We start from the raw sequence: 27608 nt of genomic DNA, 5'->3' as shown, positions 1-27608 counted from the left end.
CACCTCAGATGTCCTGGAAAGGAAAGCCTCATCCTGGGAAAAAATGCATCAGAAGTGAAGGATTTGAGAAAAGAGGACAGCAGTTTTACAGGAGACAGAGTGGGGGGAGGTATAGTCAAGGTATCTATGGGAATTGGTAGTTTTATAGAAGATATTGGTTAGATTGATCTTGGAATAGGTTAAAATTTGGCACAATATCGTGAGCCCCTCATCCCCATCTCCTCCATTTCCCACACATCCGAGCTCACCTCATTTTCTCACTGCCTTAACAGTGCTAGAGTTCCCTTTGTCCTTACCTACCACCGCATCCGACACATCATTCTCCACAACTTCCACCAACTCTAAAATGTCCTACTATCAAATATATCTCTACCTCTCCCCCCTCTCCACTTTCCACATCACTCCCTCAGATTCATCCCTCACCACCAATCTCTCTCCCAGCACGTATCCCTGCGAGTGGTCAAGGTGTTACACCAGCCCATTCACCTACTCCCTCACTTCCATTTTGGCCCCAAACAGTCCATCCAGGTGAGGCAACACTTCTGAGAATCTGCTGGGCTTCCCTGTTGTGTGTGGTGCTCCCAATGCAGTCTACTCTACATTGGTGCAACCCGTTGTAAATCGGGGGAATGCTTCATCAAGCACCTCTGCTCCATTTGCCAAAAGCGGAACTTCCCATTGGCCAGACATCTTAAGTCCAATTTTTATTCCCATTTCAACATCTCCATATCTTCAAGCTCTTGGTTTTTAATATGGAACTGATTGTTGGGGTGGTTAAACTCTCAAGGATGTGTGCAACAGAGTGAGAGGAGAGCCCAATGATATAAACAGACTATACGATGGTATATTCAAAGTTTGTAAGTTGGGTGAAGAATGTTGTGAGGGAAAGGATAGAGTAATAAACATTTCTGTGAAGATATACATGGGAAAAATGGAAATTTTTGTAATAACTGTGGGTTTTTTTCTCCTAAAAAGTAATGTTCGGTCTCTATTTATCACTTTCTCCAAAAGCACCATCCAAAGAAAGAAACTCAGTTATGGCTCCAAGCCCACTGGTAGCCAAATAGCTGGGCTTTCCTCTGAGTGCAAGGGGAATTTTTAACTGAAGGCTCTTTTCATCATCTGCAAACTTGTTACAGAGGAGTGACTGCAGATTGTTGCAGTTCTTTATATGCAAGGAATCTCCAGTCTCATTCCTTTCCTTTTATTTGGAGAAGACTGTGTGGTTTGTGGAAGAATTTTTTTTTCTGAATTTGGCTTCACTCTTCTCTAACTTACAGACTGACTTTGGAGATCAGAAATCTGGTATCTATACAGCCGCTGGGACAGAAAAGAAAAAAAGGCAAAAAAAAAGAAAAAATGGCAAATAGGAGATCAGTACAAACTTGAATATGCGGGAAACTGTAAATGCTGAAATCTGGAACAAAAAGCAAACTGCTGGAGGAACTCAATGGGTCAAGCAACATCAGCGGATGGAAAGACACTGTTGAAGCGTATTGTCAAGATTTGTCAAGACTGACAAATAATCAATCTGCAAAAGAAGACAAACTGCAAAGACAGAAAAAATTAATAAAATAATACTGAGCACAAATTGTAGAATCTAAGAAATTTGTAATTCCTCCACATTATATTTTTAAAGTTTTAGCATTAACTTATTCCAATCAAATTTACATTTTAATTCCCTCATAAAATATGGTCATCTCTACCGCCAATTATTTCAAATTTAAATATGTATATCTGAAACTCAATAGGAAGATCATATTCTGTGCTGTATGCTTTCAGATCACAGTAACTTTTTCTGGGGAAGATGAGACAGGTTGCACCCTAACCAAAGTTGGATTTGTAGGAGGTAATGGAAGAGATTGCTGAGCAAGTGAGGTACCGGAAGACAGTAAATATGGTCCACCTTTTCAGGAAAGATAGCAGAGAAAATCCTGGCAACTATCGACTTAAGAACCAAACATAAATAGTAGGGAAGATAGTTAATCCTGAAGAAGAGATTTAACAATCACTTTGACAGCAGGGGACAAATCAGAAACAGCCATTGTTACTTTGTCAAGGGAAGATCCTGTCTGACAATTAGATTGAATTATTTGAAGAGATAACAAAGTGCATCAAAGCGGGAAGTGCAGTAGATATGGTTTACATGGACTTTAGTAAGGGTGTTCACAAGATTCTTCATGGGAGACTGGTTCAAACAGTTAAGTCCTCTGGGATCCAGGACAAGTTGACAAACTGCATCCAAAATTGACTTGGCAATAGGAGGTAGGGAATGATGGTAACAAGTTGCTTTTGTGATTGGATGCCTATGACTAGTGACTTTCCACAATGATTGATGCTAGAACCCTTTCTGATTGTAATATATGTAAATAACTTGGATGTGAAAGAGATGATCAGCAAGTTTGTATATGACATGAAGTTCTGTTGGGGTTTTGATAGTGTAAAAGGTTGTTTTGGGCTACAGAAAGATGTCAATATATGGGTGAAATGGGCTGAAAAATGGTAGAAGAATTTTAATCCAAGCAAATGTGAGATGATGTATTTTGGCTAGGATATACGTCCTGAATGTTAATGGTTCAAACATATTGAGGTGCATGTAGAGGGGCCTTGAGTACAAGTTCATTGATCTTTGAAAGTGGCAGTACAGATAGAAAATGTGGTTAGGAAGGAATATGGGATGCTAATTTTCAATGGTTGGGATACTGAATACAGAAATAGAGAATAATTTCAAATTTTATAAAACCTTGGTCAGACTTCCACTGGACTATTGCTTGTAGCTCTAGTCACTACGCTACATGAAGAATGTGATCTTACTGGAAAGGGTATAGAGGGGATTCACTAGAATGCTGCCTCCAGTGAAGTAATCTTGTTATAAGAAGAGACTGGAGACTGTTCTCTCTGAAGCATGGAGACCATGCTACGGTAGACATCAGCAAACCTTTCCCCATATCAGAGGCAGATATAACTAGATGACTTATATTTACAGAGGATATAAGGAGGATCTTCTTCATAAGTGTATTGAAGGCACTGCCCAAGAAAGTAGTCGAAGCTAGGTGACAGATGATATTCATGAAGTGTCTAGAAGACCACCTGTATTGCTTAGGTATCAAAAATTATGGAGAAGGTGCTGGGAGATGGGACTAACAATGGCTGGAACTGACAAATTGGGCTGAGTCATCTGATTCAACACTGAACTTGTAAGAGTCTATTGCTCTTCCTTTCCATTCTCATTTTCCAGATAGGCATCTTGTTTGTAATTAATAAAGAATAAACATAGAAAACATTTTGAATTATCCAGGTATTATCAAGCAATGCACCAAGTATTCTGTCAGGGAATACCTATGAAACCAGGGATGTCATTATGTATCAAGTAACGATTATTATTTACATGATAAGATAATCATTATTTGTGTTTTTAACTGATTGGAAAAATAACTTATTCAGGCAAAAAAAAACAATATTCTGGCCCATACTTTATTCTAATATTTGCTACTAAAATTCTTGATATAGAATTACCATACAGAATTATCAAAATTATCATGAGTTTAAGCTACATAATTGAATTAGAATCAGGCTTGTTATTACTGTCTTATGAAATGAAATTTGTTTAGTTACAGCAGAACCATGCAAAGACATAAAATCACTATAAATTACATAAAATATAAATAGTACAATATAAACAGAATACCATGGTAGTCTTCATTTGAGAGGCAAATGTGAGAGCCAAAAATAGACTGGGATGGAAACACCAATGCCCTTAAATGGGAAAACCTTCAAACAGTAATGGATACAGCCAAATTTATCACAGGTAAAGCCCTCACCACTAATGAGCACATCTACAAGGAGTGCTGTCACAGGAGAGCAGCACCAAAATTAAGGACCCTCACCATCCAGGCCATGCTCGCTTCTCACCACTGCCATCAGGGGAGAGTACGGGAGCTTCAGATTAGAAACCACAAACACAGGAACAGTTGTTGTCCCTCAACCAATAGGGACTGAACAAGAGAGGATAAGTTCACTCACCCCAACACTGAACCCCATCCTCCAACAAAATGGACAAATAATATGCCAAAGGCCAAATAATGTGTCAGATCTTGTCCTTTCCATGTCTGCAGAAATCTTTTTGTCTGCATGTCCTCTTGTCCTCTCCATGTCTACTGAAATCTCTCAATGAAGGCAGAGATCCATAATGAAATTATTGAAAACTATTGTCATCTGTACATTGTTCAGCCATTAAGGGCTCAAACCCAATACAAAGTCCACCTAGCAGGTAATTTTTATCCTTTTCTATGCCTGAGTCATGGTCTACATACTGCAGAATTCTCAAAGCATTGGAAAGCTACCTCCAATGTTGTCACTGCAAAATCAAACAAATATGTTGGCAAGATGAGGTAATCAGCATAATTATCCCTGACACACGAGCATACCCATCAAGTAGGCCCTAAGACATTCAGCAAGCCAGCTCCAATGTTCAGACCACTTTGCTCACATGGCAAACCCCAAACACTCCATTCTGAATTCTAGCAGAAAAAGAGATCACAAGGTCAGAAGAAACCAGTGAGTCTGGAGTTCGAGGCCTAGTATTCAGTGATCGGTCAAAGCCAAGAATCGAGGCCTGAGGGTTAAACTGGAAGTCCAGACCCACTGGCCAGAGTCTGGGAATGAATCTCCGCATGTCCTCAGTATCTGCAAGCCTGAGTCTGCTGGAAGCTGAAGACAGCCTGTCATGGGGTTGGAGGGTTGTGTATGTGACAGGGTGGGCGGGAGGAACAGGCCTTGTTTTGCTGTGGTTGTTTGGTTGCTTGTTACATTCAGTTTTGTTATGTTCTGTCTTCTTCTGCCGAGTGTAGTGGGCATGCTATGTTGGCATCAGAATGTATGGCAAAACTTATGGGCTTCCCCAAGCACCCTCTTGGGTGCATTGGTTGTTAACACAAAGGATGCATTTCATTGTATGTTTCAATGTACTTGCGCTAAATAAACTGGAATATTGAATCGTGAAATGGTTCAATGATATTATCCAAAGCTCATTGAAAAAAAGAGTAAAATTCGCACCAACATGTGGAATCCCTGGCTGATTGGGAATCACAAGTACATTCTTTGAGAATGCACACAAGCAGAGTCAAAGGTGCACAAGCCACTCCTTAACTAAGACCTGTTTTCCCCTCTGGGATCTCCTGAACCACGAGTAACAAAATCTGTAGGTTTCATATTGTCTCATCAGCCATCTCAGAATATACAGAAACATTTCATCCTCAAACCTAACACATCACAAAGGAGGATGAAGCAGCAGAATGGGCAGCTGGCTGGACACACAACAGAATGCAGGGGGTAGTGACTAAATATTGCTCCTCGAGCAAGGTAAAGAGAGAAGTGGTATTTCACAGAGATCACCCCTGACACCACTGTGGTTAAAGTATTTTCACCAATGATTTCATTCCAGAAATTGAAAGAACAGTTTAAAGGTTTGCAGATGGCACAAAACTGAGAAAGAATGGGGAAAAGCTAACAAAATTATAACTAAAAATCTTTCAGTATTTGGTATATTAGATTCAACAGGAAGTGCTGGGGTTACTCAGGCAGCAACAATGGAGAGAGAGGGAATTTACATTTCGGGTCTATGACCTTTGATCAGCTGAGTATCTGCAACATTTTTTTCAGATTTCTGTAACTGCTGTTTTTATTTTTGCTTTTAGATTGATTTCATTGTTGTTATGAAGCAGTGACACTAGAGAAGAGGAATCTAAAGGGGCAAAGGTGTGGGTCAGGAATCTAATCACAATCACAGCAGGATAGGTCCTGAACCCAGCACATAGAAGCAACCATGAAGGAGCACCAGCATCTCTATTTTCTTATACGTTTAAGGAGATTTGGCATATAATCATCAGAGATTATGACAAACTTCTATAGATGTAGAGTGGAAAGCATTCTGATTGGTTGCATCACAGCCAATTGACACGAACACAAGAGGCCACAGAGAATGGTGGAATCAGCCAGTTCCAGCTCATGTACAGCTCTCCCCACCATCAGCTATGTCTGCAAAAGTGATGCACCATCAATAACTCACTCTGAGACGTGAAGGCGATATATCGGCTTTTATTGACTGGAAGAAGGAACAAGCAGTAGTTGACCACCATACTACATCCTGGAGACTGAGGGCCGGGCTCTAGCCTCAATCACCTTTATACAGGGGTCTGTGGGAGGAGCCACAGGAGTAGTCAGCAGGGGGCATGTCCAGACAGGTATATGTAGTTCACCACAAAGAGGCAATGTCTCAGGAAGGTGGCATGCATTAAGTATCCCCACCATCTCAGGGTTCAACAAACAACATCCCAGGAAAAAATTTCTACTCACTCTCTCAGCTTGCACTAATGTCACTGTTTATTTTGCAAAGAGCTTAATTTTCATTGTGTTTCTATCCAAGGTGTACTATCCATTGACAAATATATTTCAAAAATTAACTTTAAAACAGAAATGCCAATGAATAGAGGCAAAAAGGAAAGCAAAATTAAGATCAAATCCCAGTGGGATGGAATTGCAAGAGAGAGGAACTATTGCCGGAACTTGCACAGTAACTCAGGTTGTCTATTCAAAACATTCAGCAGTTCCAGTCTTCATGTCTGAAAAAGGTCGTAGAAACACTGCATGAGAAGCTAAGAGGTTCACAAAAGACCGGAGATGTATTTATTAAGACTGAACTAGAAGGAGAAGGACGAAGGACCAGAGACATCTTTAAATTATTCAAGAGTTAGACTTTGGATAGTACTTTTCCTTTCCAAATCCAACTGGTACTCGAGAGCAAAAAAAAAAGACCTGCTATTTCCAAGAAGTAGAATGCCCGAGGAAGTACAGAATGGAGTAGGCGATAGCCTTTGGGTGAGGCGAGCGACCTCTGAGCTGCTGACTCGAAATAATTCAATCCACATGATACATTGCTTCATCAGGCGAACCTGACTCACAGCTACCACTGGTTGAGCGGGTTAACTGTTCGGGGAAAGTACACGATTTAATGTTTAAATAAAAGTCATACGCCTCGGAAAGTACAGTTTCCCCCAGCCCACCCCGCAGTAGAACGAAGGGGGTAGAGGAATAATCAATGTGCATTGGAGTGACCCAAATAGGTACAGTGGGTGGGCGACGTAGGCAGCGAGACACGGGAAGAAATAACACGCTCTCTCGCTTGCTACCATTCCGAGACGCCCCAGCGCTGGACAACTTGCTCAAACTAAAGGCAGTGCAACCTCCGCCGCCCATCGGACCTCAGTCTCTCCCTTCCGCTTTCATTGATGCGCCGGAAAGTCCCCGAGATATTCTGTGAAGCCGCAATCTTACATCCGCCTCTCATCTGTGTACACGTGATTGGCTTTATTAAATAACACTGGCATGTTGGGGACACAGTAAGATGCACTTTGGAAAGGTCCAACTTAAAAAGTGCGAGTAATTCTTGTGAGATTTTTACTTTTATGAATGATAGTAAATCCTACCGTTAAATGCGATTATATAAAAGTTTAAATGTTGGAATTCCCGCCTGTTCCGGACAGTTACTAAATTGCACCTGATGCTGAGTAAATTCAACACTTCCCCTTTTTTTAAATCAATTAGGTCGAAAGTCAAGTGACAAGAGATTCTGCAGTGAGCTGAAGAATCAGTGTGTAGTCTCCGACCAGAGCTAGTTCGTGAAGAATGGACGGTGAGGCAGCGCTAATACCCCACTCTACCCCGAATCTGATTATGTCGCCGACGCTGGAAAAAGTTCCTCAGCTCCAGCGCCAGGACTCAGGCAGAGGCATCACAACATCGGGGTAAGTTGTCAGAGAGGCTGCTCTCCCGATCTGGAGTTGAATCTACTCGTGAAGCCGGAGTCCGCACATTAAGGTCCCAGCCTCGAATTCGGACGCCGTAGGAATCTTGCCCGGGATCATTACGATCTGGCGTGTACAGAGCAGGGTTTCCACTACTGAGAGTTTATGGACGGATATCGAGCAAACCCAGGCTAGTCTAATAGTTTGCTGGCGTTTTCAGATGCGATTAAAAAGATTGTTTATGTGAATTGTGAGGAAACACTGCAGTGTTTTGCCCCTTATTGGATAACACTGCAGTGTATCTTAGCTGTCGAGAACTGATAAGAGTAATGCATCTTCTTAATTTTCTAAATTTACAAAATTTAATGTATCAAGAAATAAGAGTTCTTCATTAAATGTTGAAATGAAATACCCCAATTTGTAAAACATAGGGTGACGCGTTTCGATGTCGTTGTGACAGATAATCTCTATTCTGTTTGAGAAAGTTACTGAATATAATTGCGTTCAGAAAGGCTGTCGAATACACACGAGGGTAATTTAACTCATGTAATTTTATTGACGTACCTCTGAAGCATCTACTTACCTCTCCGAATTTCCCTCCCGGACATGCAGAGGGTCTACTTTTTTTTTGTTTTTGGTTTCTCTTTGTAGAATCTTGGGATAAAATTAAACTCACTTAAATACACAGTTCTTAGTAGTTTCACAGAAAAGAAATAGTGGTTTAGTCATTAATAAAGTTGGATAAGTGGGGATCTCCTCCAAATTTGCATTTGTTTAATTTGGACTATTTATTTTGACAGTAAATATCTGTTAAAATGAATTACCACTTTCAGAGTGTATTGCAGTGTTTAAACCTGTATTTCAGGCACTTCTAGATCTACATTTTTTGAAAGGGGGTGTAAGTGCTGCTGACAAAAGCAACATTTATTAACTATTCTCTTTTGCCATTGAAGGTGGTAGTGAGCTGGCCTACTGAGCTGTTGCCTTCTTTTCTGGTTGAACATAATAACTTGAGGACTTGATAAGGGAATTTCGGAGGGCACTTGCAAGTCAATCACTGGGGCAAGTCTAGAGTGGTTTAAGTTCAGAACCTGTAAAAGGATGGCAGATTTCCTTCATTGAGGAACACTAACAACAGTCTCTAAGCTAATCTCAGTTATCCAACAACAAATTAGAATGCCATGAAGTGGGAATAAGACCATAAGACATAGGAGCAGAATTAGGCCATTCAGCCCATTGAGTCTGCTTTACTATTCCATCATGGATGGATCCCACTCAACCTTGATGCACTGACTGATCAGGAAACGATCACCTAGTGCCTTAAAACTAGACACGGACTTGGCCTCCACTGCAGTCTGTGACACAGCATTCCACAGATATGCTACTCTCTGGCTAAAATAATTCCTCCTTAACTTTGTTCTAAAAAGGGTCGCCCTCAATTTTGAGGCTGTGTCCTCTAGTTCTGGATACCCCCACCATAGGAAATATCCTCTTCACATCCACCCTATATAGTCCTTTCAACATTCGGTGGGTTTCAATGAGATTCCACACCCCCTCCCCGTATTGTTCTAAATTCCAGTGAGTACAGGCCCAAAGCTGCCAAGCACTCCTCATGTGTTAACTCCTTCTTTCCCTGAATCATCCTTGTGAGCCTCCTCTGGACTCTCTCCAATGACAACACATCCTTTCTGAGATACGGGACCCAAAACTGTTGACAATATTCAATGCGGCCTGACTAGTGTCTTATAAAGCCTCAGCATTATCTCCTTGCTTTCATATTCTATTCCCCTGAAACAAATGCCAACATTGCATTTGCCGCTTTTACCACAGTCTCGACCTGTGAATTAAACTTCTGGGAATCTTGCACGAGGACTCCAAATTCCCTTTGCACCTCTGACATTTGAACATTCTCCCCATTTTGATAATAATCCGCACTAATGTTCCTTTTACCAATGTATCATCATACATTTCCCAACACTGCCACTTTTTTGCCCATCCAATTTGTCTAAGTCCTGCTGCAATCACATTGCTTCCTCAGCACTATCTTCATATCATCTGCAAACTTTGCCAGAAGGCCATATATTCCATTATCTAAATCATTCACAAACAATGTGAAAGGCAGCGGTCCAAATACTGACCCCTGATTAACACCACTAGTCACTGGCAGCCAACCAGAAAAGGCCCCTTTTATTCCCACTCACTGATGCCTGCCTGTCAGCCATTCTGCTATCCATGCTAGCATTTTTCCTGTAACATCACAGGATTTTATCTTGTTAAGCAACTTCATGTGTAGCACCTTATCAAACAGCTTCTGTAAAATCTCTTTACAGAAACCATGTTGACTTTGACTTGTTTTATCATTAATCTCCAAGTACCTTGAAACCTCATCCTTAATAATATGCTCCAACACTTTCCAAACTATTGAGGTTAGGCTAACTGGCCTATAATTTCCTTTCTTTTGCCTTCCTCCCTTCTTAAAGAGTGGAGTGACATTTGCAAACTTCCAGTCCTCCAGGACCATGCCAGAATCAAGTGATTCTTGAAAGATCATGACCAATGCATCCGTTATCTCTTCAGCAAACTCTTGGGACTCTGGGATGTAGTCTGTTTGGCTCAGGTGACTTATTCACCTTAAGACCTTTGAGTTTGCGTAGCAATTTTTCTTTCGTAATAGAAATAGCACTCACTCCTGCTCCCTGACACTCACGGATCACTGGCTCTTTGTTAGTGTCTTCCACAGTGAAGACAGATGCAAAGTACCCACTAAATTCATCTGCCATTTCTTTGCCCCATTAATACCTCACCAGCATCATTTTCCAGTGGTCCAATATCAATTCTGACTTCCCTTTTACTCTTTGTATAACTGATTCTTTGTCTTGATCCAATGTAAAAACAAGCGTGGTAGTCAACTGTTTCATATCATATATAACTAAATTCTCTGAGAAAGATATAAAGAAATTGTAAACTGTTCTTTGCTCCAATTTTCAATTTAATGATACTTTCATTCTTCAAAAACTTATTTAGATTTTAAAATTTTCCTTTGAAAATGAATCTTAAGCTCTTTTGAGTATAATGTCTTTCTTTAGGCTCATGCATTTCATTTAGAGATGAAAACCAGATGATTATATTTTGAAAAATTATTCACTAGAGATTATTTGTTTTGAATTCAATCAAATCTTAGAAGATAAAACATTAACTAAATATGGTGACATATTTATGCACTCTTGAGACACCATGGATAAGGTTGTAAAATAGGCATTCTGTTAGATTTCTCACTTATGGTTTTAAAAATTAAAATAATATTGTCAAATCAGATATTTGTATTTGGAAAAACAAACCAAACTTCAGTATATTCTGCCAGGTAATGCTTTTATTAAACGGGATAAAATCAAGGATGAACCAGAAGCAACTCACATCCACTTTGAGCCTGTGAAAGTAATTTGGGGTTTTATTGAAAGTTAAACCTCCTGAAACATGTGTTTATAATAACTTCCAGTAGAAGTAAAGCATCTTGTAGCGTGTTGTGGTATCAGTTTGATGAAAAGCACGCATTGAAATTGTAGCAATCTTTTGAAGTTGGGGGTTGAAATCACACTACACTGTACTTGTAACTAAGTTTTAATCTTTTCACATGATATTTAGTTTTTGCTACTTTAACAAAAGAATGAATTTGTTTAAAACAAATATGTTTAGATCATACTGAACTGAGTCTGTGCCGCACCAAGAGGAGAATGCTGTGCAAAAACCACAACAAAATATTTTGTTCTGCAGCAGCTGTAAAGGGGATATTGGATATTCTTGCTGTCAGCAAAAATATGAAGGCATTGAGAGTTTGTAAACAAATTGTTTGGTAAAGCGAGATTGCCTGACAGTCCATGAGTTTTAAAGACTAGTCTTTAAAAAAAAATGGTGAATTATTTACCAGTAATACTTAAATGTTTGAGTTTTCAGTTTATCTTCTGAAGTGAAAGTTTACCAGGGAAATTTGGATATTTTAGGTCATTCAGCCATGTTTTGGATTTGCTTTAGAAATACATATGAGATCTATGTTTTGTAAATGTTGTCTCCCCTATGTAGTATAATAATATCTTTGATGTTTGAAGATACTGGAGATGGGTATGGCTAAACTTGTATGAGCTTTTCCATTTTTATTTCTTCACTTCATAATAATGGAGTTATTCAATAAATGTATCAACAGATTTGCCTTAGTTATAAATTTTATAAACATTGTTCTATGTTTAATAATTGTGACATGCTGCATTACCATATATCCAATTTATTACAGTGTTTACCTTATTACCATGGGCTGAAAGTGTTCACATGCTAAGATTCAAGTGCTTTTCCTCCCTAATTCCTGCTGGCTTAAATAACAAATAATGTTTCAGTTTCTAAATAACAAAGAAATAGAAGCAGAAGTTGCTCATTCAGCCTAGCAAAGCTGATTTATTCTGGGAGGAAGGAAGTTGCATCTTCCTGCAGTATCCTCCTGTCCTTGTATGTTCTTATTATTCAAACATCTAATAACCGCTGTAATACAAAATAGTCATAGTATTCATGGGTAGAAAATTCTAAAGTGATATGAGAAAACATACTTGCATTAATTACTTTGTCATTCTCGTGTGTGAAAATGACACATGCATTCTTCAAAATTGCCTTTTTCTTAGAAAAACATCCTTTCTGTATTTACGCTGTCAAGCTACCTCAGTTTATTATGTTAATAAAATCACTAAAATAATGAGAATACAACTTTAATCTATTGATTTAGAACAATTGCTTCATCCAGAAGCCAAGCCAGCAAATTTTTATTTCAACTTCCTTTTCAATTCCCACATTACTCTATTTGGTCTTCTCCATTGCCAGAGTGAGGCTGAATGCAAGCTGGAAGAACAAACCTCCATTTCCAACTGGCAAGTGCACAACCCATTGGTATGAACATTGAAGTTCCCTATTTTGGGTAACCCACACTCCTAGTAGATTTTTTCCTTGCTCTCAGCTGGTTCAAGCTGCCTTTTACCCACTCAGTATGCCTACTAGGTCATCTATCTCATGCCCACAGCTCATTCCAACTGCCCATTATCCTCCCTTATCTGATTCCATATCATCTTCTTTACTTATCGGCTTCTAGAATTTGCAACCCTCTGTTGTCTCCTCTTATCACCTTCCAGCTTCTGTCTCTATCTTCAGCAACCCCTTCCACCCTGGCTCTAACTCCATCGCTCCTTATCTGCTTCTACCTGTTGCCCCAGTCCCACCAGCTTCTGTCTCCACCCAATCCCCTCTTCACCTGGTTTCACCGACTTCCTGCCAGCTCTTGCCTCACCTCTTAATATGGTTGTCTCTACTCTACACTCAGTTCTGATGCAGAGACTTGACCCAAAATGTTGACTATTTCTTGCTGCTTGTCTGACTGATTTCCCCCAGCAGATTGCTCTTTTAGCTCCAAATTACATCTGCTGACTTTTATCTCAGTCCTCATTGCACCCCTTTTAGAGTAAGCCCATCCCACCCTAGGTTAAAAATAGACCAATCTGTGGCGTATTTGATTGGCAATGCATACATGGTTTATGAACATATGAAATGTGAAATAAGCTTCAACAAGAAGTTAAGATACACTCCTGTAGTACTAAATAGTCGCACCCTGCTCTCTTGAAATCCCACAGTCAGGAGAGCTATGGATTGGGTTGGTCTTGCATCAGATAAGTTTTGGTTTTCTGGTAACATTCTGAGTGATCACCTCTCTTCTGTTAACCTCCTCCACAATGTTTACTTTGTTACATTTTCATTCACTTCCATGCTGGCTAATTCTTGCCTATTTTGTGAAATATGTATTTTCTTCTCATGCCTGATGGTCCTCACGCTCTGTTTCCACTTTGCTTTGTATTCACTGGAAATGTGAGTCAAATTTGCTTGGTGTCCTTAACTAACTTATTTGCATGTACTGTAATTGGTTGAAGTCCCAGCTCCTAATCTTCTGGTGTTCCACAAACTACTGGTAATTGGACTGACTTATTCCTATTTTTTTAACCTTTTCCTTTCACTAACATGCAATTCATAATTAATACTTAATCCTAATTCCATGAGATCTGAGCTTGTGCAATAGCTTCTTGTGTGGCGACTTATTAAATGCATTTGGAAATGCAAATAAACTCCATTCACAGTTTTTTCTGACTGACCTTGCTGATAAACCTGACTTTCCTTTCATTAATGCATTCTTACTGTGCTCTTTCAGGTTACTGTTTCATTTCTGCACTTCATGTTGACTAAATGACTTATAATTCTTGCCTTCTCTCTCCTTCTGATCTTAAATAGTGAGGTTTCATTTCTTGTAGTTCAATCTGCAAGTGGAATTCTAAAATCTGGGATTTTTTTACATCTGTAACATCTGTAGCACACAACATTTGGCAACATTTGAGTATCCTGTACACCATCCTGTACACAATTTTGAGCTCTTAAGGAATGTGGCTGTGTTCTCAGATAGGCTGCAGATTAGCATTTCCTGATGATTGATTGGCCTTCCTCCACTTATTTCATCAATACCCTTTTTAATTTGTGAACTTATCTTCCAAATTCCCCATTTGAAACTGAATGAGAAGTGAAACTGTTCTTTATCCTATTGCTGTTTATAAAATAACCTGACTGATATAGCATCACGTCAGCTATTGTCTGACTTGACTTTTTCCTGAAGTCAATGTGTGACAAAGATGGAATTTAACTCTCCTGACAGATGTTCTGCAGTGGTAATGCCTCCTGTTGAATTACTAATTGCTCTGAATGGCTGATAATTTAACGTGTTATCCATAACTGAATCGTTCTCTGTGTGACTCCTTTGTCCACTCATTCCTCCCCACTGATCTGCTTCCTGCCAATTATCCCTTCATGTGGGACAAGTGTTCAATCTGCCACTACACCTAACCTTTACCAGTATTCAGGACCCTTAGTAGTCCTTCCAGATGAATTGACAGTTGACCTGTGAGTTTGTTGGGGTTGTCAGTGTTCCTAGTGCGGCTTCCTCGAAGACAGTAAGACCTGACATAGACTGGGGGATCGCTTTGTTGAGCACCTTCATGCTGACCATCACAAATGGCAGGATTTCCCAGTGGACACCTGATTCAACTCAACTTCCTATTCCCCTCTGACGTATCAGTCCAGGGCCGCCTCTAATGCCTCAATGAAGCCACGTTCAGGTTGGAGGAGCAACAGCTCATATTTTGTATGAGTAGCCTCCAACCTAATAGCATGAATAGTAACTTATCTAACTTCTGGTAATTTCTTGTTTCTTCCCCTTCTCTTTTCCTCCACTCCCCATTCTGGCTCCCCTCTTGCTCCTTCACTTCTCCTTACCGGCCCATCACCTCCTACTGGTGCCCCTCTTCCTTCCCTTTATTCTATGGTCCACTGTCCCCTCCTATCAGATTTCTCCTTCTTCAGTCCTTTACCTCTTCCACCTATCACCTCCTTACTTCTTACTTCACACCCTTCCCTCAAACTCCCATCTGCCCCATCGTGTTGTATCTCCTATCACACTCCTTGTCATCCCCCTAACTTCATATCTGGCATCTTCCACATTCTCTCCAGTCTTGGTAAATGGTCTTTGCCCTAAACACTGACCATTTATTCCTCTCCATGGACACTGCCTGACATGCTTTGTGTTTGTTCCCCAAGATTTCCAGCATCTGCATAATTTCTTGTGCTTAAATTATGTATCCTTACTTATTTTACAATAACCTAAATGGAGCCATTGGCTGATCATATTGGTCATATCCACAAATAGGATGCACCTTTAGGAGATCGCATTCTGAACTCCTGATAGTTTGCAGGTCAACTGACGTTGTTTTCAATATCCTTGTCTATGTAAAACTCACAAACTCACAGCTTCATATCCTGCATTCCTATTTACTGTGTGTAAATATCCTGCTTCAAGTTGCTGTATAATTTGCTGTGCATTTCCTCCAGAATCTTTACCCTGGGATCCTATTTTATTCAATGACGATATTTGGTGAATTACTCATTGCATCTGAGGAAATGACGTGATGTAGATTTTCATTCAGATCTGAGTCTAAACGAGTCCATTAACTTAACAATTTTTCATACATTTCCATTGAGAACCAATCTTTGTGCTGTTCTGGTTATTTTCACTGTGATAGAGAAATTATCTACTTCTGATTGCAAAATAAATCTTTCACTGTGTGTTATGGCTCCTTCATAAGTAGTTTCAGTGAGGTATTTGCCGTTGTATCTTGGTTAATGTTCTATACTCAATGTCACAGCTGTACTGGAACAGTTGGAGGTATTTGCTGTTGTATCTTGGTTAATGTTCTATACTCAATGTCACAGCTGTACTGGAACAGTTGGAGCCCAAATCTACATCCTTGACATCACCATTGTGGGAAGAGCTGACTTTGGCTCCAGAATGGCTTGTGTTTGGAAACCAAATGTGAGAAGTGGCAAAACCTTGTAACTTCAGATATAGCTACCACAAGATACTTGTCATTCTGACATATTACTTTTGTAAGTAGCAAAAAAACAGTATACACATTAGAGAGCAGTCAGGCTTGTTAAGAGGAGCAAGAAGAACATCCAACAATTCCAGTGTTGGGATTCACTGTGTTATTTACACATACTATCTGTCATGCTTTAAAATTCTGTGCCAGCAAAATCTCGTTTGTATCTTTAGAGGCCAATTCTAAAGATGTATTTGACAAGGTTCCACACAGTAGGCTTATTCAGACTGTCAGAAGGCATGGGATCCAGGAAGTTTGGCCAGGTGGATTTTGAATTGGCTTGCCTACGGAAAGCAGAGGGTCATGGTGGAGGGAGTACATTCGGATTGGAGGGTTGTGACTAGTGGTGTCCCACAAGGATCTGTTCTGGGACCTCTACTTTTCATGATTTTTTATTAACGACCTAGATGTGGGGGTAGAAGGGTGGGTTGGCAAGTTTGCAGACGACACAAAGGTTGGTGGTGTTGTGGATAGTGTAGAGGATTGTCGAAGATTGCAGAGAGACATTGATAGGATGCAGAAGTGGGCTGAGAAGTGGCAGCTGGAGTTCAACCCGGAGAAGTGTGAGGTGGTACACTTTGGAAGGCAGAGTACAAAGTAAATGGCAGGATACTTGGGAGTGTGGAGGAGCAGAGGGATCTGGGAGTTCATGTCCTCAGATCCCTGAAAGTTGCCTCACAGGTGGATAAGATAGTTAAGAAAGCTTTCATAAATGTTAGCTTTCATAAATCGAGGGATAAAGTTTAAGAGTAGCAAGGTAATGATGCAGCTCTATTAAACTCTGGTTAGGCCACACTTGGAGCACTGTGTCCAGTTCTGGTCGCCTCACTATAGGATGGATGTGGAAGCATTGGAAAGGGTACAGAGGAGATTTACCAGGATGCTGCCTGGTTTAGAGAGTATGCATTATGATCAGAGATTAAGGGAGCTAGGACTTTACTCATTGGAGAGAAGGAGGATGAGAGGAGACATGATAGAGGTGTACAAGATATTAAAGGGAATAGATATAGTGGACGGCCAGCACCTCTTCCCCAGGGCACCACTGCTCAATACAAGAGGACATGGCTTTAAGGTAATGGGAGGGAAGTTCAAGGGGGATATTAGAAGAAGGTTTTTTACTCGGAGAGCGGTTGATGCATGGAAAATGCACTGCCTGAGTCAGTGGTGGAGGCAGATACACTAGTGAAATTTAAGAGACTACTAGACAGGTATACGGAGGAATTTAAGTTGGGGGGGGGGTTATATGGGAAGCAGGATTTAAGGGTCGGCACAACATTGTGGGCCAAATGGCCTATACTGTGCTGTACTATGTTCTGTGTAGATTTCTTTCATGCCTCCTCTAAAGTTGGATCTTGTTTGGTTTGGATATGCACGTCCATAAATCTGCACACAAGCTTACCTCAGAGCTTGCAATCCAAGAATTCGTCAAAGCTGCAATGCTGTGTTAGCATTTTGAGAATGATTGCATAATTATGAATCATTTCTCCTGACCTCTTATTACGTAGTTGAGATTTATGATTAGTGGTTTTACATTGCTGCTTTTCTATTGTTTTAAGTAGAACACTTTTGCCCACAGTGCTTGAGTAAAATCTGGCAATAGTGCACTCCATCTGGTTGTATTTCTGGCGTGAGGATTTATGTTGTGTATTTGTATCTAGCCTCTGGGGGTGGACTGCTACTTTGCTGGATTCACTGGCAATCATTTTATTTCCAGTGCATTTTGTAGTTGTTAACTTTATTCCCTCAAATTAGTTGTGAGTTGCACTGATTAACTTTAGCAATACTGTCATGTTACCATTCAGCATTATCAACAGCCTTGTTATCTTGATTGGTTCGAATCCTTGCTGTTACAGCCTATTATAGTGTCTGAACTCGGTGAGTTTTAACCAAGTCTATGGGCTGAGTGTATAGACACTGTATGCACACACGAAACAATGAGCAGCTCAAGCTAAGTATGCAGTTAATTCAGGATTTAACTTCTTGTAATCACAGTTGCAGTCAGAGGGCAGTTAGTCATATAACAGCCTACTTAAATAAATAATTATTGCACCACAATATTGAAAATGATGATTATTGAGTAGAAATTAACTAACACTTTAAAAAAAAACATGTAGTGCAAAATAGCTTGAGTATTGTAGCTTCTGACAGACAGAGCACTGTTAATTGTTTAGCTGTGAAGTAGACTGGATGCGAAACAGATAGTCCGCGATAGAGCTCACAATGTTGTGCTTGAGCTATGGTTGAACTCACCATAAAAAGTTATATTGTATAACACTATTTATTTCAGTAGTGTGGGATTGAAAATTTTGCCACAGATTGAAACACAATAACTTTATTTCTGTGATCTCTCCCTACGCGACTCCCTTGTCCACTCGTCCCCCCCCCCATCCCTTCCCACCAATCTCCCTCCTGGCACTTATCCTTGTAAACGGAACAAGTGCTACACCTGCCCTTACACTTCCTCCCTCACCACCATTCAGGGCCCCAGACAGTCCTTCCAGGTGACGCAACACTTCACCTGTGAGTCGGCTGGTGTGGTATACTGCGTCCGGTGCTCCCGGTGTGACCTTTTATATATTGGTGAGCCCCGACGCAGACTGGGAGACCGTTTCGCTGAACACCTACGCTCGGTCCGCCAGAAAAAGCAGGATCTCCCAGTGGCCACACATTTTAATTCCACGTCCCATTCCCATTCTGGTATGTCTATCCATGGCCTCCCCTATTGACAAAATGAATCCAAACTCAGGTTGGAGGAACAACACCTTATATATCGGCTGGGTAGCCTCCAACCTGATGGCATGAACATTGACTTCTCTAACTTCCATTAGTGCCCCACCTCCCCTTCTTACCCTATCCCTGACATATTTAGTTGTTTGCCTGCTCTCCATCTCCCTCTGGTGCTCCCCCGCCTTTCTTTCTCCTGAGGCCTCCCGTCTCATGATCCTTTCCCTTCTCCAGCTCTGTATCACTTTCGCCAATCACCTTTCCAGCTCTTAGCTTCATCCCACCCCCTCCGGTCTTCTCCTATCATTTTGCATTTCTCCCTCCCCTCACTACTTTCAAATCTCTTTCTTTCTTTCCTTTTGATTAGTCCTGACAAAGAGTCTCGGCCTGAAACGTTGACAGCGTTTCTCCCTATAGATGCTGCCTGGCCTGCTGTGTTCTACCAGCATTTGTGTGTGTTGTTGTAACTTTATTTCTGGGTCATTTTACTTTACGGAAATTCAATCAGCCACTTTCAGACATGAATCATGCTTGTGAATCTGAGGAGTCTGTCATAAATGTATGTCAAAATATATCATTATATCACAGCTGTGGGCTGAAATAAGGCGGAGTAGGGGGCAGAAGTGATGTGGCTTAGATCTGTGAGGTCCACGGAAAAGCAGTTGTAAGATAATTAGTTTTTCTTGAAATGGCTCTGGACTGTGACCTCACTGGGCTCTCTTCCCTTGGACTCCTCCATTTCTCACCACCACTTGATCTTTCTTGGCCAAAAGAGTCTGTCACAACTCATTTCCTCTGTCCCTAATATTGGGCCTCAACTCCAGCATCCATAGCTCCTAATGTGAGTATTAACACAGGAAACTTACTAATGTTGATTTGGCAAATAAAATCCAAGTTGAAGTGAAAATATCCCAGTTGAAAATCTGAAATTTGATTGGGGAGTTTGCAGATCATACTCGTAAAAGGACAAAATATTTATCTCACTGCTGGGGAAGTTTTGCATGTCCCTCCTGCTGCCAATGATAACTGCTTGCACTGGAGGTGACTTTTGCCCTCTCATCCCTCCCAGATATCCCGTGTTAACATCAACAGTGTTACTCATTGTTGTCATTGTGTTGTATGAATGCCTAAAGTAATGCCTCAGTTTGATGATCTCCGAGTATTAAACAATGTCTTTTCTCTAGAGGAAACATCGCAAGGAAACTAAACGAGCCATTCCAAATACAAAATGGGAGTGAACTGGGAGATGAGGAGAATGTGACTTTTATCACAGAAAGTATGAGTGTCACTACAGCAGATGAGGAGAAGCTACTACTTCTGAACAAGAACACTGAACTGAGACGCATTAACCAAAAGGTATCTGCTCTCTTGCACTTCTCTATTTTGTTAAGGAACTTGCATATATGAAGTTATCTGCAATGGAAAAACTCTATTGAGCAAGACCCTGCTAGAATTCCCCTTTGGTGTAAAAGTACAATACAGGAAAGAATTTATAATTAGCAAAGGCTTCTTCACCACAAACTAATCAAGCAATCACAATGATATTTCTGTCTTGATTTGCAGTGATAATTTCTTGCCCCTTAGGTGTCACTGGTATTTCCAGCATCAATGAGGGTAGATTTTGTTTAAATGGATTTAATTATACAAAATATTTGACATAGTTTATTGTGTTTAATGTTTAATTTTTATCTAATTTTAATAGTTTCTAATTATTTCTATTTGCAAAATACAGTTTAAAATTAAAAGTTTCAGGAATGTGTTTGATGAAAGTACACTTTTGAAGGTGGTACTCTCTCTCACTCGTGGTTTGAAAAGCAAAAGTGAGGCAGTTGTCCTTAGCTAGATAAAGCTTTAATCAGCTTCAACTTGCATACTAATTAGTTGTGAGATCCCCACCTCAGGAAAGCTAAATTCATCTTGTAAAAATACATTAGCGATTCACAAAATAATACAAGAACTTAAATGGATAAGTTCAGAAGTTAGATTGACTAGTTAAGTGAGGAACATTCTATATGAGTTTTTAAGATCAGAAGGGGATTTAATAGAATACATAAAGAAGCCACATTCTGAACATGGAGCACACAGTCTGAACATTAATTCAATCCATGATTAAACTCAAAATGATTTATCAGTACTTCAAGCTTATGAAGGCATAAATGGGCAATTGATTGGGAATTTTCACTACAGTAGTCAATGGTATTCAGTAAAGGAACTGAAGTCACTAAACACAAGCTGATAGAATTACTTGCTTCTATTCTTACCATATAAATTCTTCTTTCAGCTGATGAAACTCAACCAAGACTGGGACCAGATCTACCGAGTAGCTACGAGTGAACTCCAGCAGAGACTGGCAGTACTACAGATGGAGGTCTTAGAAACCAACCAGCATGCATGTGCACTTTCCAAAAAACTAGATAATGAGCAGGTACAGACTGCCAATGATGTTTACTTTGGATGATGTATTTGCTAAAATAGGTGTGAATCATTGCTGTCAGTATTTTGTGGGCTGATCAATCTGACCAACCTGTATTTCTAACTGATTTGAATTTGCTGTTTAGGACATCAGCCACACCCAGTGTACCATCTATAAACACTGTAAGCAAAAACAAGACGTCCCTATGTGCTTGACAATCCCAGTAATTAGATCTCCAGATCAGATTGGGGAAACGAAGAGCAAGGATGAAGTAGAAATATTTCACAAAAAAGGCAAAAAGCACTATGTTCGATGATGTAAAAATAGAAATTGATAGTAGTGGAGGGAAGTGAATGTGAGTAAAGTTACAGTCTTTACAATTAATAAATTGTATCAACTGTGCGCATTGTTTGACTTAATTCTTGTCATCAGTTTTCAGCGTTTGTTTTTACAGGGACGAACTCTAACCTTATCAGTACTTTGTATTCCTTACCCCGGTAAGAAATACAAGGTTATGATATCTAATATCCATTGACTTGAAAATTCTGTGAGTGGTCATTCTATAAAAGTGCCACAGAGGAAATAGCTTAAGTGTCCTGGAGTTAGTCATCTTTGATAATGAGCGACTACTTTTACAACTCTTCTTCAGCTTACTGTCAGGTTTTAAAAATGCTTGAAGGCATCACATGTTTCCTTCTGGAATGCTGGGATGGAAATTTAGAACACTCTTTAAAACTTTGGTTAACAATGAAACAACAACTTTTGATCTGGATTTTGCTTCATTTCTCTCCTTTAAGAGTTGAGTGCACTTATTGGGCTGCATGCTGGTAATAGTGAGAACTTGCCATACACTAGTAGTGAATCAGTTTTAACATGGGAAACCCAATAAGGCTGTTCTGTGAATTTGGCAGTTGTAGTTTTGGTGATTTCCACAAGCAAAGTAAGGCTGAATGATTGTATTATTTATGCAAAAAAAACCCAAAATGAATTGAAGCAATTTCTTTAAGCTGAAATAAGTGGTGATAATGCTCTGAATTTAATTTGGTAAGGTTAGTGTGGCTTTTTATGACCTGGATTGTGAAGCTAGGTGTGAGCCCTTGACAATTTGGGGGTTAGATAGAGATTAATGGCAGTTGAAGCAAATTTTGGGTTAAAATGGTCTGCCAGAAGTCGACATGTCACATAGTTTCTTTTATCTTTTAGTCTGAAAAACCTATTAGGTTGTGAAACAAAAGTGTGCTAGCCTGAAGGTCCTTTAGGGATATTTTCTCCCCACAGTGGAATCCAAATCAGGTTTATTATCACCGGCATGTGACGTGAAATTTGTTAACTTAGCAGCAGCAGTTCAATGCAATACATAATTTAGCTGAGAGAGAAAAAATAATAATAAACAAGAAAATCAATTATGTATATTGAATAGATATTCTTAAATGTGCAAAAATAGAAGTACTGTATATAAGAAAAGGTGAAGTAGTGTCCAAAGCTTCAATGTCCATTTCTGAATCAGATGGCAGAGGGGAAGAAGCTGTTCCTGAATCGCTGAGTGTGTGCCTTCAGGCTTCTGTACCTCCTACCTGATGGTAACAGTGAGAAAAGGGAATGCCCTGGGTGCTGGAGGTCCTTAATAATGGACACTGTCTTTCTGAAACATTGCTCCCTAAAGATATCCTGGGTACTTTGGAGACTAGTACCAATGATGGAGCTGCCAAGATTTACAATCTTATTCAGCTTCTTTTGGCGCTGTTTTAGATATACATTAGTGGTGGTACCTGCCTCTGTCTGTCCATGCAAATAGCTATTGCCTGAGTAATTCTACAAACCTCTGGTAAAATAAGTCAGAGGCTCAGTTTTGGACCTTAAGCCTTTGTAACTTTATTTGGTTTGAGAACAGAATGTCTTGCCAAGTTTTCAAATCTTTTTGCCAGCTTTTGTTACTTTTTTAGTTTGGCACTACTATAGTCTCACAATGTGGTCAGTGGTGGCTTTGTCACAAGGTGTCAGAATACGATCTTCCCACAATATGACATATGAAGGATTGTCTTGTAAACATTTCCTGTTGACCTGAAATGTAATGAGACCCTGTATACTGAAGAAATAGACCAGAGTTGGCCAGATATAGTGCAAAGATACTAAATAAACCTGAATGTAGAATGCAGTACAAGTAGAATCATATTCATTGATCTTGAAAACTTATCGAAGTGCTACAAGAATCCATTGGAAATCCTTAATTCTCTTGCACTTAAAGCTAGAGTCAGCATTCTGTAATATTTTGTATATCTTCACAGGAAAAACAATCCCTTCCCTGATAGTCTCTAATAACTATACAGGATGTTAAACAGTTTGTAACTAGAGCCTAAGTACAGTGTTGCACGAATTGAAGTGTTGGGATTTGTAAGTTGCAAGATAAGTCCAGCTAGTTGATTGCTCAGTCTTTTGGTAATCGTGTATTGTAATGCAGTATGCTTATCTGGAAGGCTTTTTTAAACCTTCCAACATTATAATAACAAGTTAAATATTTTTTTCAAAGTGTAACATGAAGTTTATATGTTCAGAAAAAAATATCTTTAGATTTGTTAATATGTTAAACCTTGGATTTACTATGTAACCTCTTGGTAGATGAGAAAAGTTTCATGCTCCAAGTTCAGAGACAATAAAGGTGGTAATTGCAGACATACAGGAATTATCAGTTCTAAAGTATCTCTTTGCATAAAGTCAATAGCATATTGTTTATCCCAAATGTATTCTGGTGAAGGTCATGCTGCTTTGTCTGTCAAGAATGCCAAAAATAATTGCAATATTGTGATAAATGGATTTAATACAGAACTGTCTTTGCTGCCAGACTTGTAACACAGATGTATTGTTATGCGACAGTTTGCTTCGCTTTTCCAAGCAGAACACTTGTGATGGAATAGCAATTGAGAAAGAGATGTGACTGAAGTATTTTCCTTCTGATTCAAACTGTTCAGTGCAATCCACACTGTAGCTTTATGATCTTTCAACATACCAGTCCAAACTCAAGGATAATATTACTGCCTCCACTACTGGAGCTATTTGGTTCTAGAAAATTCTACAAACACTCAGTAGATGAGAAAGGGAAACGGTTGACGTATTGGGTCTGGGATCCTTAGAACTATGAAAGAGAGAAATAGGTAGGTTTAGAACAATACGCACAAAATGTTTCACAGGTGAAATATTGCCTCACCTGGAAGGACTGTCTGGGATTCCGAGTGGAGGTATATGGGGATTTGTAACACTTCTTCCACTTGTAGGAATAAGTGCTCTGATGGAAATTAGTGGGGAGGGATGAATGGACTAAGGAATCATGGAGGAGCAATCCTTCAGGAAGCAGAGAATGACGTGGGGAAGTAAATATGTTTGCTGGTAGAAAGGTTCAGTTGGTTTTAGTAGCAGAGAGGCAAAGGTGGAACAGAGGGAATATTTCTGATTGTGTGAGACGAGACAGCCTAATATGGCAGTAATGGAACAGTTATGATTGGATTAGGCTTCTTGTCTGCGTACTGTGTTGCCAATGGCAAGCCCTGCGGCTCATGAGTTCCAGCTCCATTCCACATTATCTGTGTTTTCACTGTAGAAATGAGGAAGTGCGGTACTGCCAGTTTTCAGATAAAATGCTGGAATGAGGTCATTATTCACACAGCTGCATGCAAATTAGCATGAATCTCCCATGCTAAAGGAAGCTAGGAAAATTCCCAAGTTTCCAAATCACCAACACCATTGACATAATTTGTAATGATTTCTTAATATAGTCACAGATTTATTGTAGGATCACATGACAGATAATTTGTTAAATTTTGCTGTATTCAAATTATCTGTCATGCGTACAATATATCTGTGACAATACTTAATAAATATGTTGCCTCAAAGCACTTAAGACATCTTGAAGACAAGTAACTATCCTCACCCAGAACGTACATAATCAACAACCAGGATATTTGGAGAGAAATTTAAAATCAAAGTACAAGTTAAAGCAAAAACAATCAGATCACCTTTTATACTTTTATTTGTTAATAATTTCATTACATATTTATCAATATTGGTTTTCTTCCAGGTGTTTTAAGCACAGATTAAAAAAATGGAAAATCTAGCTAATCAATAAGTCAGCTTTCCATCAATGGAGCAGTTAGTACCATGGGGAAGGCTGATAATTGAAAATCAGTGACCCTCAGATATTTGCAAATATTATTCCTTTAAATAAAAATCTTTGATGTTTCAATTATCTGGCAACTTCCTCATTCCTTGCTGACAGTGTTCCTCCAAGAGCCAATATTTGTATTGGCTAAAAAATATGAATAGAAATTTGAGTTTGTGCCCTATAAAAGCTGTTCCATCCCAGTGCAAAGCTCAGTCGAAAAAGAAAATGATGTTATATCAGGAGTTTCCTGTACATTATGAAAGGGAGTTAAAATAGTTGCATTAGAATGTTAAGTTTAAGTCTGCCACCGAGGTGGGTGTGGCCATTCCAGCCAAGCTCCATCTCAATTTTTCCGTGTGGCATGAATCACAATCCATTGGAAAGCCAGTCCTGCCATTTCCACTGCCAGATTGTCCAGAAGTTTGAACAAAATCCACAAATATAAAAGTTTAGTTTGGATTCGACTGGGCGAGTATGCATTGAACGCACCACGCTGGGCAGTGCACCATACTGAACGATCTGCCTCAGGAACATATTTCAAAATAAAGCACACCACTTTACCTAGTTTATATTAAAAAATGATTGTTCCAAAAACATCTAAAGTCTTTGCTTACTAACACACCAGCCTCTTTCCCTTTAGCTTGTACATTTACATTTACCCATCTGTATTACAAATCAATCTTTGCATTCCTCAGTCATTCCATGTTATAATATGATACTACTTCCTTCTCTAATACTACGTAATGTTCTCAATCCATGATGACCACATTAATTCTGCTTTTCTTTAAGTGCTGTCACTCATCTCATCCTCTTGTGAATGTCCAGATATAAAACCTTTGGTTTGTCAGTTTATGCCAAGTACTCATCTTTAATCAGAGATCGTTTTGTTTATTTCAAAATTAGTGCAAAAGGGAGTATTACGAGCAATCCTTTATGCAAGAAATGAAAAGGAATCAACAGCTCCAGGAATATGTGAAACAGCTAGAAAATAAATTGCACACCATAGCAGGAAGAGACCAAACACCACTGGTGAGTATTTGAAATGCACATTGCTGGAATTGTGTGTTAGGCAAAATTTAACACCATCAAAGTTAATAACTGGTAAATTTAGCTTCAAGTCAAAGTCAGAGACTTTTTTATATTTCAAAGGATTGCAGCTCTCAAAGTATTTTATTCAACCCCATTTTAAATGTTCTTAATATCTTGAACTATGAATTATTCCTAATTCAAAAGATTTCATAGAAAATGACATCCTGTGAATTTCTGTATTTAAGAAATGTAATAGGATTTATTGCAGCAATATATTGAGTGTAGTGAAAATTCCAATGTTTTCAAGCAGCTATTTACAATCAGAAGTAACTATAAAAATGCCAAACATACTTTATATCATGATTGGAAAATGCAAACACGAGGAAATCTGCAGATGCTGGAAATTCAAGCAACACACACAAACTACTGGTGAAATGCAGCAGGCCAGGCAGTATCTATAGGAAGAAGTACAGTCGATGTTTTGGGCCAAGACCCTTCGTCAGGACTAACTGAAAGATGAGATAATAAGACATTTGAAAGTGGAAGGGCAGCACTTTGTGTGTATATCATGATTGGACTTGCTTTTGTGAAAATATGGAGTTGTATTTCAGTAGATTCTGTTTTGTGAGCTGACTGACCTGTTTCAGCATAACAATATACAACCACCAGTCTTCATGCCTTAAGTGTCAATGGCAAAACATGTACAAAAGATCGAGGCCATTGTCTCTGATTTCCCACAGATGCTGCCTGGCCTGTTAAGTGTTGTCAGCATTTTCTAATATCATTTATTTCATTTGAAATTTTCAGCATTTTGGTGGGGTTTTTTTTTTGCTCTTGCACACCCCTTTGTGGAAGATAGATGAATCATTCTGTTTTTTCTTTCTTTCGTTTTAAATATTTTTATTAATTTTCAAATACGTAGGCATAATAACAATAGTAATACAGAGAGACTGGGAATACATTGTTGGTAAACAGTATATATGAAT

General features: G+C 39.4%; 1 protein-coding gene across 1 annotated transcript in view; it reads left to right on the top strand.

The window, feature by feature from the left end:
* Positions 1-7389: 7389 nt before the first annotated feature.
* si:ch211-153b23.7 (TNFAIP3-interacting protein 1) overlaps positions 7390-27608 on the top strand; it is a 35593-nt gene continuing 15374 nt past the window's right edge. The window contains exons 1-5 of the mRNA XM_059977173.1: positions 7390-7431; positions 7603-7802; positions 20212-20383; positions 21309-21452; positions 26497-26622. Coding sequence (XP_059833156.1) covers positions 7684-7802; positions 20212-20383; positions 21309-21452; positions 26497-26622 — 561 coding nt within the window. The 5' untranslated portion in view covers positions 7390-7431; positions 7603-7683. The remainder of the gene's footprint in view (positions 7432-7602; positions 7803-20211; positions 20384-21308; positions 21453-26496; positions 26623-27608) is intronic.

Source organism: Hypanus sabinus, chromosome 8 (genome assembly GCF_030144855.1).
Source record: "Hypanus sabinus isolate sHypSab1 chromosome 8, sHypSab1.hap1, whole genome shotgun sequence".
NCBI lineage: Eukaryota > Metazoa > Chordata > Chondrichthyes > Myliobatiformes > Dasyatidae > Hypanus > Hypanus sabinus.
This window is presented reverse-complemented; position numbering and strand designations above follow the sequence as displayed.